The sequence below is a fragment of the Vidua macroura genome, chromosome 6 (genome assembly GCF_024509145.1).
Source record: "Vidua macroura isolate BioBank_ID:100142 chromosome 6, ASM2450914v1, whole genome shotgun sequence".
In the NCBI taxonomy this organism is placed as follows: Eukaryota; Metazoa; Chordata; class Aves; order Passeriformes; family Viduidae; genus Vidua; species Vidua macroura.
Window position 1 is genome coordinate 24,582,637 of NC_071576.1, and position 13,816 is coordinate 24,596,452.

Here is a 13,816-nt window from a genome sequence, read left to right on the forward strand (position 1 = left end):
GTGATAAACAGTGACTAACCTAGCTCTGTCTTGCAGAAATCCATAGTATTTTAATGGAAACAAATTAAGGACTTGATCTTCTCACTTTTTAAGCAAAGTTGAGTGTAGTCATATATCAATTATTGTTTTTATGAAGGTCCCTTTATAGCATGGTAGCAGTGCAAAAAGGCAGCAAATGAGATACAGACATGTTGTGCTTATGTTGGGTATGTATGCAATTTTTTTTTTTTGTGGCAAACTGGCTTAGAAGAGAAAAATCCATTTCTAGCATTTCTGTCAGTATTCACATAGGGGCTAAGCTTGCACAGGTGGCTGAGCTGGAGGACGTAGGTTATTCTGGCCAGGCACTGGACCTACTTACTCAAAAGAGAGTTCAACCTAGTATTGAAAGATGACAGGGAAGTTTCATCCTTATGGGAGAGAGACAGTCCAAAACAGGTTGTAAAGAGTCATGCACAGGGACTTTATATCATTTATAATTAAAGAAAAAAAAATCATTATAGCTATAATTTCACTTAAAGAAATGTTGATAGTCCTATATTACTTTAAATAACAAAGGAAGCAAACATTCCCTTTACAACAAAAGGACATTTTACAAATGAAAACGTGGTAATATCAGCAACTTTCTAAATGACTGTGTGAGAAAAAACTAATGGTTTATTAATGATTCCAGTATGCTACTTATTGAAGTCTGTTTTCACTAATGTGATTTTTAGATGATGACAGTTAAACAGTCACAGGTGTAATATGTAGTGATATACATGTAAGAAGGTGCAATTCACATCAAAAGGGATCGGTTTCTATTCCCATATGAAGTAACACCTCTTTTTTTTTTCTGCACTTCTGAGTAGCCTGGTATTTTTGTTGGCAGCGTTGTGTAAATGGAGAAAACCTCCACTTCTTATTTGCAGATTATTACAGTAAATTGAATCGTTCAAGAGCAGCTGACCCACAAGTTTCTACAAGTTTCTTACAGTGTATCTAAGCATATTTTACAGTGTACTTTAGTCACACATTCTAAAAGCTGAAGGCACAGGCACAGCTTGTTACTAAGATGGGAGTAAACACTTCTGTGTTGATCAAAAGATTAAAAAATTATAATCACTATGCAGAAAATTCAGGAAAATATGCAGGTAAGGACAGAGACTAATGTGTAGCTTCTATGGGAATCATGGGAAATGTTCTTGCATAGGAATTGAATAGTAATAGTATTTGGCATATGCATGCCTTCCTAGCCTTTCAGATTTCAAAAAATAGGAAGCAAGTATTACATTATTAGAAAGATTCAGAGCTTTATGATCTAAATGAAATTAGTACCTTATACAGATTTTGTATGATGCAGAAAAATCTTAACATCTACAACATGGCTTTAAATATATGTAGAAAATAAAAGGAAAATTACTTCAATATCAGCCGGTGGCCCAGCTGTCCTCAAATATTACCAAAATCAAAAGGCAAATAAGTGGAGAGGTTTGCCTGGTGCTTAACCAGTGCACAGTGCCTTATGTGGTGGCCTGCACAGTGGCTACATCTGTGCTAGTAAATGGAGTGGCAACACTGAAATTCAGCCGCCTGTGCTGTTAAACATTCCCTGGCACAGCTTTGGCCCTGGCCAGCTGCTATGGTGTGGTTTGTGCTTTAAATTTGTGTTTGCCCACTATTCTCCTCCCTAATCTTCTCTCCTCCCGAGTTGCCAATCTCCCCAAGCCCTTCCCTAACTTCCTCCCTCCCAAATTATCAATCCTCCCTATCCCTACCCCTTTTTCCAGAGTGTTCCTTGTCTATCTTGTAGTGTTCAATACCCCATTTGTTACTTTGTATTATCCCCCTCCCCTGCTCTCCCTGAGAGGTTTATAGAATGTTAGTCCTGCCCTAGACTCTTCCCCTGCCCTGCCCTCACTGGTTGGTTGCCCTATACTGCTCCCCCTATAAAAACCTCTGCAGACCCCCCCCCCTAAGCCTGCTCTTGGGGTCCCAGGTCTTGGACCTAATAAATTCACCCAGTTGTACCCCAAGTCCCATGTCATCGTTATCTGTTCCGGCGCCGGACCAAGCGATAACTGGGAATGGCAGAGCTCACGGGGGGAGGGTCGCGCCCCTGCTGTCGCTGCCCAGCACCATGTGACAGCGCACTGCGACAGCAGCCAGCGCAGTTCCTGGGTGAGGGTTAGGAGCCAGTGAAGGCAAGGAACCCCTCCTAATGGGCTGGCTTCATGCAGCCAGTCTCTTCAGAATGGTGGTAGCATTCTATAGTGCTAATAAAGCTAAGAGGACTCTCTAGGCCAGCCAGCATCAGTGCCATAGACAGTCTGTACAGAGAGATACAGCCCATAATTCAGATCAAACTTCCATTAAAATCAATGCAAAACTTGGCCTGAATTTAAGACATATATCAGGCCTCATCTGGCTGGTGCTAGCCAACATTATATCTCAGGTACTTACATGCATTGAATTTCACTTCAGTGACTGCTAAATAGAAGTATTTGACAATTATTTATGACCTGCAACCAATCTCTTCTGTCAGTGGGCATGTACTAGAGGCTTAGAGTTATCAAACCTGTACAAGGAATTTGGTAGAAGCTGGTTTGCAGTTAGTCTGAAAAATATTAAACAGTTCTTAATTTGTCTAGATTTCTCACATACTTGATTTCATTACAAAATCTAGTTTGTTAACTTGGTATATTTTTCCAGAAAAGAAAGTCTTAAAGCCAATCTTGTAATATTGACAAATACATAAAAATTATAATATATAAAAATTGTGAAATTAGAATGCTGCCCTTGGGAAATAATTTTGACTATTGACTAGGTATTTGCTGTCCACCATCTGTAACATAAGTGGAAAATGTATTAAAATCTCTGAATGAGCCATTTAGCTGTCAGTTAAATCATGCATTACATTTGCATCTCAATTAGAGATGTTTGCTGCCTATTTTGCCAAAAACAATAAATCTTGTAGGTTGAGTGGTCAAATGGTATCAATGACATGTGTGGGTTGTAAATGTCCATAATTAATAATTTTCCGTACTTTCAGTCTATTCTGCTAAACAGACCATTTACAACCAACCTTGTGCTCTGTTTACTGAAAATGGAATAAGCTAGATTTCTTTCAGTGGGCATTAATGTACCAACCACAGAGAATTAGCAGCTATGCCTCTACCCTATCAATGAAATTATTTTTCAAATGGCATCCACTTTTATAGCACATTTCATGGGTGTCCAGCTTTCACTTTGCAAATTTTATCATAATTAGATTTGCTTGTAAACATTAGTTTCATTAAAACCGTTGCTCACTACCACCTCCAAGTGGCTGCCACATTTCTCAACAGTATGAAATTTCCTCACACCTGTTAAAAGCCGCCTTTGAAATGTGGTCACCTGCAGGACTCATTTCAAGTTGGGCACTGCCAGCCCCAGCCACTGCAAATGTGCCTTCTGTTACAAGGGCTGCTGCATCAGACCAGGGGCACTGTGCATTGTCTTGTAAGAGAAAAGGGGCTTTGAACATCTAGAGGCAAAGAAGAGATGGGAAACCCAAATGGTCTGTTCAGCTTGGTGAGTAAGTAAAGTAGCAGACAATAGTTTTATTTTAGTAGCTTTCAGATCCATGCCAACATAGAAGTTCTGTGTAGGAATAGAGAGTGAAAAGTGGATGTGGTGCAATGGACTTGAAGAACTAGTAAGCCAAGGTGATTTGAAAGAAGACTGAATCAGAAGGAATAGTGGAATAACCTCAGAGCTGCTAAGCTCGGCTTTTAGAAAAAAATTACTTTTAATTTTTGACATCTAAATTTATATTGAATCTTTATACTAATGAAATTATCCACATATTACAGTGATGGCTTTCATAGAAAAACCTTTCCCATGAGGTTTATGATAAAAATCAAGTTATAGCAAAGCTGGCGTTGACTGTTGTACATTTGGTTAGAGTCTAGTTTTGTGAATGGGCAAAATGGGTCTTCTTCTCTAGATACTAAAAACATTGGCTTTATTCCATTTGCATTTAAATCACCGTATGTACAGAATCAACAGAATTTTTTTTTTTTTTTTTTTTGCTAATATCTTTGCTAAAAAAAGGGCTACAATTCTTGGATGACAAGTGATTCTAATTTTTTTAAGTTATTATCAGTATATTTCATGTTTTATGAAATCAAGGTAGGAGTTTTTCTGCAAGTAATAAAGAGCTCTGTTGATTTTGACATTGCTTTCTTAACACCTGTATGGGCTTCATCCAATTATTATTCTATGTATTATAGAAGTTTTAATTTATTTTTCTTGTTGCTAGTCTGGAAACGAAAACTTCTTTCTTAGATTCTTTTTCATTTAAGAACATACAGGTTTAGGAAACAAAAACCTGTCATATTTTAACATTGTGCTGATGTTATAACATGACAAGATCATTTGTTATTTTAATGATGATTTTCTACAATTAAAGCACCTTCATGACAGAAGTAAGCTACATATAAAGAATCTGATGTAGCAAAAGTGTCCTTCTGTTAAAAACCAATAGCAAAACTAAATTATATGAATAGGAAATGTTCTGGAACACACTTGCCTGTTACTTCCACTACTTAGAGAAATAGGATTAAACCTGCTTCAAGGGACTTTGACTCCCAGATAAACTCTGGGTTCTTTGATGTCATAGAAATGCCAAAGTAGGAGGTCTTTCTAAAAGATCAAATAAAACCCAGTTGAACTGTGAACTGTGAGTGAGCAAAGGAGTTTTTAGATGCACTTCTAACCTACTTCTAACTTTAACCGTGTGCATATAGTAGGGTTCAGAAACAATCTGTTGTAAATTCTTCAGCCAATTAGCTGAGTGAATTACCACCGTTTATAATGCACAGAACGTGGAGGCTCTCTTGCCGTTGTGCCGAGTTGGATTGTTAATAACAGGAAGCTAGCACTTCTCAGTACAGTGGATCAGCTACATGTGAAAATAAATGTAAAAAACCTGGAGGGGAATGGCAGCAGACTGAGATTAGTCTTTATTTAATTTAGCATTTGGGGGTCCAACACACAAATGAGTGTTTTAGTAGGCTTCATGGTGGAAGTTGCTGTCATTTGTAAAATATTCTGGCCAATTAGCTAATAGTGTGCTTGGATTTCTCCTGTTTTGATACAGTAATACTAAGTACATTGTGAAGCCCAATTATACAAATCATCCCCATATGCCATACCAGTCTTTCTTTATGAACTGTGTTTATAAATCCTGTGTGAGGAAATGTGTACTTCAGCAATTTAGACCATGTGTAAAAACATAGCCAATAGGATTGTCAAGAAAACAAGTTCCAGCATAGGAAATCCTAATGTGTTCCGCTAAAATAACACGAGTGTGTTGTGTGAGTTTTCTGATTAAATGCTTATTACTTTATAGTGCTTAACCTGCACAGGTCTTTCCGTTTCCCTTTTTATTCTTTGTTTCCTAATTTTTTTTTTTTTTTTTTGTAGGATCCAAATTTGGAGTTTTTGAGGAAATTTGGAATTGGGCTAGTCTCAGGAACAATAGCCTCAATTATTAACATTCCTTTTGATGTTGCAAAAAGTAGGATTCAAGGACCACAGCCAGTTCCTGGAGAGATCAAGTACAGAACCTGTTTTAAAACTATGGCAACAGTCTATAAAGAGGAAGGGTAAAACATTCTTATTTTAATAAATGTCCAGACCTCTGTTTTAGTTCGTATGGGTCCATAAAACCATGTTGTTGTATTTCAGATTTGACAAGGACCATTAAGCCACCCTGAACTCACATATCAAAAGAGCCCAATGTAGCATTTTGAAAACTTATTTTAGAATTACAAGGACATATCTTCCTAGTACATAGAACTTCTCCAAGAGACTTACAAACTGATTATCACACTGTCAAAATTTATGTTCCCCAAGTAAATGCTTCATATATCTCATGTGTAATTTTTTCAACTCTTCATTTTGTAAAAGGAAAATATGAACATAAAAGGGACTATTTCTCAATTTAATCTAATTTTAATTATGCAGTACCTCTAAAATTATTGCTGAAATAATTAAACTGAGGACAGATCCTTGTGGTAATAATGTTTTCCAACTTTTAAAAATATTTCTCAAGTGGTGACTGAGTTGTGGCTTTGATATTCAATTATATCAGTCATTTTGTCCCTATATGCAGCTGTTGTTAACAGACTTGTCTTGAAAGTAAACCCATCTCACTGATTAAAGTCATATTTCTGATTGGCTAGGCTCACAACATTGCTTTTGTGACTGAACATTGATTAACTTTTTCTCTTCATCTGATCTGCCTCTGTAAAATGTTAAAATCCAGATACAGCCTGCTATTGAACATGTGTAATTTCAAATAATTGCCTCTAAGTGCTCTGCCAGCATTTTAACAAACATATGCTACAATTCCATTCTTCTTTTAGAGCAAGAATATTGTTTGAAATGTTTTGTTTGTTATTCTTCTGCTACAGATTTCTGGCTCTGTACAAAGGCTTGCTTCCCAAGATCATGAGGCTCGGTCCAGGTAATTTTCCTTCTGTCCTATTTTGCTTTTGTTCTTGCTTTCTCTTCCCATTTTTTCAGTTTCTTGAGAAAATGTAGTAAATATCAGTCAAATAAAAGAATCAAAATATCTTTCACTTTGAATGGTTTATTTTTGAAATAGCATCATCTAGTAGTATCACAGATGGATTTGGCTAAATATGTGTCTAAAAAAATCATTTACACATATACATCAGAGAATTGCAGATCCAACTAAGTGCTGGTTTGTGCGACTGTTTTGTTTATAAACAAACCAAAGTACTTGCAAATGACAGAACTGTAAAACTTTTGGAAGTTTCCTATTCTTTCTAATATGATCTTTGAGTTCCTTAGCACTATTCCATACCTATGTGAAGTCAGCCTAAATTGCAGGTTAGAGTCTCTCCATAAAATGCACTCAACTAGTCAAGACACAGCCCAAGCATATCAAATTCCAGTTACTTTCTTCTCCTATGCTCTATGGGGGCAGACACTAAAAAGCTGATAGTAGATCTGGGAAGAGACTTCTATGACCCTGGAAAACTAAGAGGACAAGGACATAAAACTGGCGTTGCTGATTGACCCTTTCTTACTAATTGTTTCTCCAAATGAGGGAGCACAGTGGTTGAAAGCTGTATCTTCTTTGGCTTTTAGAGGTTTTTTTATTTCCTGACTGGTTTTGATTAATCATGAAAGCAAAGCACTGGGCCCTCAGACTTTGTCAGCCCACAAAGGCAGTCTGCGTCAAAAAGAGCAGAAGCCCCAATTTGAACAGTATCCCATTCCCATGAAATTGTATTTCCAGTTGTTCAAGCTGGTTGTTTAATATGCAAGAACACACATAGGTAAAGCAAGTAGGTACAGAGTCTGTTCTGCAGTATAAAGGAGGCATTAGGTTTGTCTGTAAATGTTTGCACATCCAATCCATCTGGCTAAGTACTAGACGATGCCTGGTTATTGTGCAGGGTGAGGAAGAAGGTGGGGAGGGGAAACAAGGAGCTCTGTAGGTAAAAGCCTTTTCCCTCACACCCCAAAGATACTAGATTACATACAAGACAAAGAGAAGGCAGTGTTTAGCTTTCCCAGTACCTCTTAGCACAGCAGATTTTGGAATAAAATTTTCCATCTTACAAATGACTATGCATTCTGGCCCAGATCCAGCAAGTCAGTTACATGTGAACTTCATTCTAAATACTTCTGTAGTTATATTGGCTAACTAACATACAGGTTTAACTTTCTGATGAAACAATAATACAGTCTTTATTGTGACTGGGAAGGTAGTTCCTTCTTCCAACATGTGAGTGTTTACAGGAAAAGAGATACACAAACAGATCACACAGTATGAGATTTGGAATCAGCCTTAATTTGAGTTCAAGTCACATCTTAGACATTGTGTCTATGATTTGTTTGTTGGTCAAAGCCTTTTGCAAACATCTGCTCTGTCTAGCTTTCTGTGAGCTCCTTTTCATAGAGAATTTCAAGTCTGGTGATGGTTCCTTAGGATAAATGATATGGAGAAATTCATGTAGTAATTCTGTGTGCCTGGTTGTCTTAACCTATCCCTAGAAAGGTGAGTCAGGTTCAGCAGAAGCCTCATTTGTTAGAGGTGCCACTCCAAGCTGCCAACTGCACCAACAGGCAAAGGCAAAGGCAAGAAGATATGCCACAGTGCTGGCATTCACAAATTATTTATTTTTACTCATGCAGCCTGGTTCTCTTTATCCATGTTCTCCAACTAGAAGCTTCTCTATGTGTTTAGTTATACATATACCTTCTGAAATGTTCCCTTTTTTTATCTCACACAGTAATATAGCCCAGTTACAGTCTGGCTTCACTAACAGTAAAGATATTTTATGGCTTTCAAGCTGGGATTTTATACTGTTACAAATTCTAGCAAATAATGCCATTTCATTAGATCAAAACTTTACCTGTGGATTTGTAACCAGGAAAGATTATACTCATTTCCCCACCTTGATTCTCTGCTTTAGACATGGTAAAAGCCTCTCTTGACTCTTACCTGGAAGTGTTTTTATCATCCTGAAGATGAATTTTTGCCATTCCACCAGTCAAGTTGCTCTTTCATGGCCAAATCTTGTTAAACAGGCACACAAATGTACATATATTCAGACTAAAAGTTTCACTTTTAGAAGAACAAAGAAAAACATTAATCTTGAAAAAGTATTAGGAAAAATCACACTGAGAGTGAATTTGATTTAATATACGAGCTATTTACATCAACTTTATGATCTAATATTAAGTAAAACTGGTATGGTTTATGAATTGGTGGAATTTTAGTGAACTGAGGAAATATTAGACTTATCCATTTTGTAAATAAGGCTTTGCCATATTCTTGTTTATGTTGCACTAGAAATGTTCTATAAAATCTTGAAAATACTGGATTTTCTATGTAGTAAAATAATATCTTTTCTTCCAGGTGGCGCAGTGATGCTTTTGGTTTATGAATACGTTTATGCATGGCTTCAGGATGCAGTTAATCACAAGTAGCACTTCTGAAAAATGCACTCTTTAAAATTACATGCATTCTAAAATACACTATAATAAAGCAAAAGTGATTCTTATCCTTTACAGTGTTGAATGCCCTCAGATTGCACTGATGTTAGTACAGTTCCAAACAAATATGGTCTCTAGGTCGTGATCCAAGAAAACATTTAAGTACATGCTTTTCTGTAAGTGCATAATTAAATAGCACTTGATATTTGTCATTGTTTCGCTGGACCAAGAGAAAATATAAAGCAGACTTAAGACTGTGAGTTTTTAAAGGACAAACTGAAATTTCTTGACACAGAATCATCCTATGTAATCATATACTTTTTTAAAAATTTTCTGCTGAAATGGCAAGATTAAAACTTTCAGGGTATTTTAAAGGAAAAAAGGGAATAATCCTGGGGGGGCAGATACTAAGCTAATGTAAACTGACAGCTCCATTCACTCCACATTAAGAAAATTATCCGTATTCTACAACTCTTAGTCAGTCTTGGGTCCAGTTTCAATTCAGCCCAGTATGATTTCAGCATTTTCAGGTTCTTGGGAGTTCAGATAGAAAAGGACAGCACAAGTAGCCATAACCTTAAAAACATGCATACTGCTAAATATCCTACTTGTTCTTAGCCATATATATTATATAAATCTCATTCAGATCAAAGAAGATACTGAAGGTAATTAGTATGTATCAAGTTGCATAAAAAAGCAAACCAACATGGGATTCATAGAAGAAATGAGTAAATAACAAAAAAAAAAGTAATTTTAGGCATATTACTAAAAAGTAATTTTAGGCATAATTTTACTGCAAATTTTTTATCCACTTTGATATACTATCCCAAAAGGACTGTCCTGTGATAAAAATGCTCAGTGCACCCTGACTGCCTCTTTTAGCCTTTCATTTCCATCATGGAATGGTGAAACAAGGTAGCACATCTGCAGTTGTACGTAGCTGGCCATACGCCTCAAAGAAATGCACCTTTCTTTAGATAAAAAAACATTGCTGTGAAGCTAAAATTTTTTGCTTTTCCCAGTTACTGTAAATATAAATGTACTTGTGTTTTTACTAGACATTCCAACTCTGTGAAATACAGTAAATTCTGCTATGCTGACTGAAGACATCATTTTTGTTCATGCAGTTGTGCCATTCCAGATTTTCTCTTTAAAATCTCCTTAAAATCATGCATTATTCCATTAAAAAATATAAAAATGTCTTCATTATCTAACTTGGTTTGTTGTCAAAAGAGCATGTATCTTGCAAAGTTTCATACTGCGTTCACTCTGTTAACAATAATGTTCTTCCTCTGAAGGAGGTACAAACCTTTACCTTGGCAATGCTGAAGAGGTACCTTTCTGCATTGGTACTTGAAAATGGCAGTTCACATGTGAAGTCTCATCTCACAAGTCTTTTAATGCCTTGGAAAAGCAACAAAAAGCTAAAAATAGAAATGTGGTTTCAGCGCTTTCAGGGATGCCTGTATTAACATGCTCAATAAGCCTCTCTTTTGCCTGAATTTGGCAACGGTGGCTTTTCATATTTATGCTATTTCATAGCTAAAAATCAATAAAATTAGCCCTGTTAAAGTTTATGGTTTTAAGACAAGTGTTCCTCGTTGTTGCATTTTATTATCAGTACTTGGCCAAAGAGAAGACACTACTAAGATAATTTCAAAAACTAAAGCAAAATGCTTTATAATTTGTCTTTTATTAATTTAGAGCATTCAAAATATAAAAATAAAATGTTTTAAACATACTGTATATACATATATAGCCTTTGGTTTTACATCCTTTCCAACGTGATTTTTTTCAGTTAATAGCTCAGCCTGATCTTGGATAAAAGGAGAAACATTTGAAAACAGAAAACAGCATGGTATGTGAAAACTAGCCTATGAACATGCCATCCCAATGCCCCATTACTCCTCGTGTAATGTGGGCTGAAATTCAGTTTTACACCTTCTGAAAGATCTTCTGAACTGGGACCATGCAAACACAGTTTGGTTGAAGGGAGTATTATTAGGCTTCACTGATTTCTTTGGAAACATTTAACACTCTGGGAATGTAGTGTAGACTTTTCAGGTCAAAAAATTTAATTCTGCACCCACATATACAGATTATTTCCCAAAAGTATTCATCCACCTCAGTGGGTTCACTCCAGATTTATACCCTGGTACTTGACAGCAGTTAACCCTTATTTATTTTATTTTTTTTTAGGAAACAATTCCATTTTTCTTTTTAATTTAATGTAAAATGGTTTTGAGTTGTGTGATAAATGAACATGTTGCAGTTTTAAGTTTACCCGTGAGTATAAGTAGTGAAATAGTCCTTGGGCAAAGGAGTATTCTACATCGTAGGTTTACACTTAAAAAAAAAAAAAAAATTGTGAAACTTCACACCAAAACAATCCATCACAGGCAGTTCACCAAGAGCCAAGGTCAGGCAATTTTGCTCACTCTGAGCAACACTTTCTGCATGCAGCCCCACTGACTTCCCATTCAGGGGTAAGGTATCATGTACAGCAGGCAGATGTGCGGAGAGCTATACCTAAACAAACACAAAACAAAATGATTTATGATGGTGTATCCCATGGGAGGAATAATTAACATAATGTCCTGTCCTTGGTTTATAAATTATCCTGATTTAGCTAAAGATCATGAAAATAACTGATACAAGCTAAGGATCTGTTGCTCTGTCTCCCAAAACACACTAATTCCTCACTGGAGTGTCAGGAAAGACAACTTTTATTCCAGAAATGACCTCATGTTACTCAAGAAAATTTGGAAAACTTTTAACACAGGCACACTTTGTTACAGGTTTGCAAAGTCTTGAAGCTCAAAAAAGCTGTGCTTTGAAAAGTTTCTCTTCCTTAGTTTTTTGTTTTCTTTTCCCTTTGGTACCCCTTGTTTGAGTTCTATGGAAAACAATAGGTAGACTCATTCAAAAATTCTGTAATCCAATAGAACAACTGAGTTGAAAGCTAAAATCCTCTTGCCAACTTAATCACTTATCTACTTACGATCTTTTTCTTATCTTTTTTCCGCCATTTTGTCTTCAGTGAAGAGCTTGTCTAGTATTAAAGTGATTTCTTTTTCATGGTGTTAAGGCTCATCTTATTTCAGCTATGACAGCATAAAGGCAGACTCCATCATGTCACTAACAGTATGGCAGAGTGGAAATGCACTTGTGTGCTCTTTAACTTTAGTGGTTTCAAAGAAACATTCTTGAAAAAGAATGACAAGGGTTTCAGCATCTCATTAAAGCTAAACAGCTGTTGGATACCTTTGAGGCTGAAGAAAATTAATCACATCCAAGATCAGATCTTTGTTTCCTTGGGGCCAAAATACAATATCTGTGTTCTTTACAGGAATGCAATTCTGTTAACAATTTTTTAGTGCAAGAAGCAAAGGTGGCGGCAGCCAGAGAAATCCATCCATATTTCAGTATGATTTTCAATATTGATTACTTAGATTGTTATGAAAATTTACCCACAGCTGTCTTGGTGATGAAAGCTGGAAATCCACAAAAAGATAACTATATTTTAAGAGGGAAATGTATTTTACTTTCCCGCTGAATTAGTATTTAATATGGGATGCAGATAGAAAAACATATGAAGAATAGTATTTTCTCCTTTGCTTTAACTATGTCTACAGTAATTTAAGTTATTGCAAAACACTTTTAAAAATACACAATATATTAATAGTCTATGATGGATATGAAATGTCACACCAGGCTTTTTTTTCCACATTCATATTCTGAACATACCTACAGCATGGGAAAAGCATAATAATAGTCAGAACTTTATTGTTGCCCAAGGAAGACAGGTAAATTTTCAAAAATCAGAATGTCAGCTCTCTTGGGATTAAAGTTTAAAGCAAAATAACTGGCATGGAGTACTTGCCACTGCATACAGAAATGTAGAAAGGAAATTTGCTAATATTAAATAATATCTCTGTTTGTAGCACCACCACCAGTATACCTATAAGGGAAAAAAAAATGCTTCAGAACAATAATGTAAACTTTACCAAGAGCTATACTTTACATTCATTAAAGCAGAAATTAAAGACAAGGTCCTCTATAAAAATTACAACGTAATCTGGACACAAGTGAGCTGAGAATGATGGGACAATTCTGTTTCTCAGTGGAGTTTTTGACTGATAGGGCTTTTAAAGTATCTCTGCATAGGTTGCACACTAACATAAATTTTCCTCTACAGTTTTCTGTTTTATTCAGGTATTTTCCACCCATTTCTGTTTGTACACTTCATATGAATGTGATGTTTCATGAATCTGGGAGGCTGGGTAGAACTGGAGAGTTACTTAGCTGGATTTCTGCCTTTGACTCTTCTGCCAAAGAAATAACTATCTCATAAGATGTTGAAGCCTCCACTGTAAGCACAAAAACATGACCAAAAACCCCACCTAAACCTCACCACCTATCACCCCACCATGCAAAGCCATAGAACATAACTAGAAATCATCTGAACTTAAAAAAAAAAAAAAAAGAAAAAGAAAAAAAGAAAAAGGTAAGAAATGTACTGGAAGGTGAAAACAAATGCTGTCAAAAGCCTCTATTTACAAATGGATAAAATCACAAATATCTTACTACTGCCTGACAATGGCAACATGCCAGAAGGATCTGAAAGCCACCTTTTGCCTTCATTCTATATTTGATTACCAAAACCCAATAAAACAACAATAAAGGACCTCATAATAACAGTGGATTGTATAATCTCATCAATTAAATGGTTGTTCTCTAGGCATTTGGCAAACACTTCCCATTCAGCCACCTTTGCTGATTCAAGGCGTAGCAGAATTTTCTGTGGTGATCTTTC

General features: G+C 36.1%; 1 protein-coding gene across 2 annotated transcripts in view; it reads left to right on the forward strand.

Annotated features, from left to right (window-relative positions):
- Positions 1-10,705, forward strand: part of SLC25A21 (solute carrier family 25 member 21) — a 241,774-nt gene extending 231,069 nt beyond the window's left edge. For both annotated transcript variants that reach the window (XM_053981180.1, XM_053981181.1), the window contains 3 exons: positions 5,449-5,630; positions 6,441-6,493; positions 8,924-10,705. In XM_053981180.1, coding sequence (XP_053837155.1) covers positions 5,449-5,630; positions 6,441-6,493; positions 8,924-8,994 — 306 coding nt within the window. In that variant the 3' untranslated portion in view covers positions 8,995-10,705. The remainder of the gene's footprint in view (positions 1-5,448; positions 5,631-6,440; positions 6,494-8,923) is intronic.
- Positions 10,706-13,816: the final 3,111 nt, after the last annotated feature.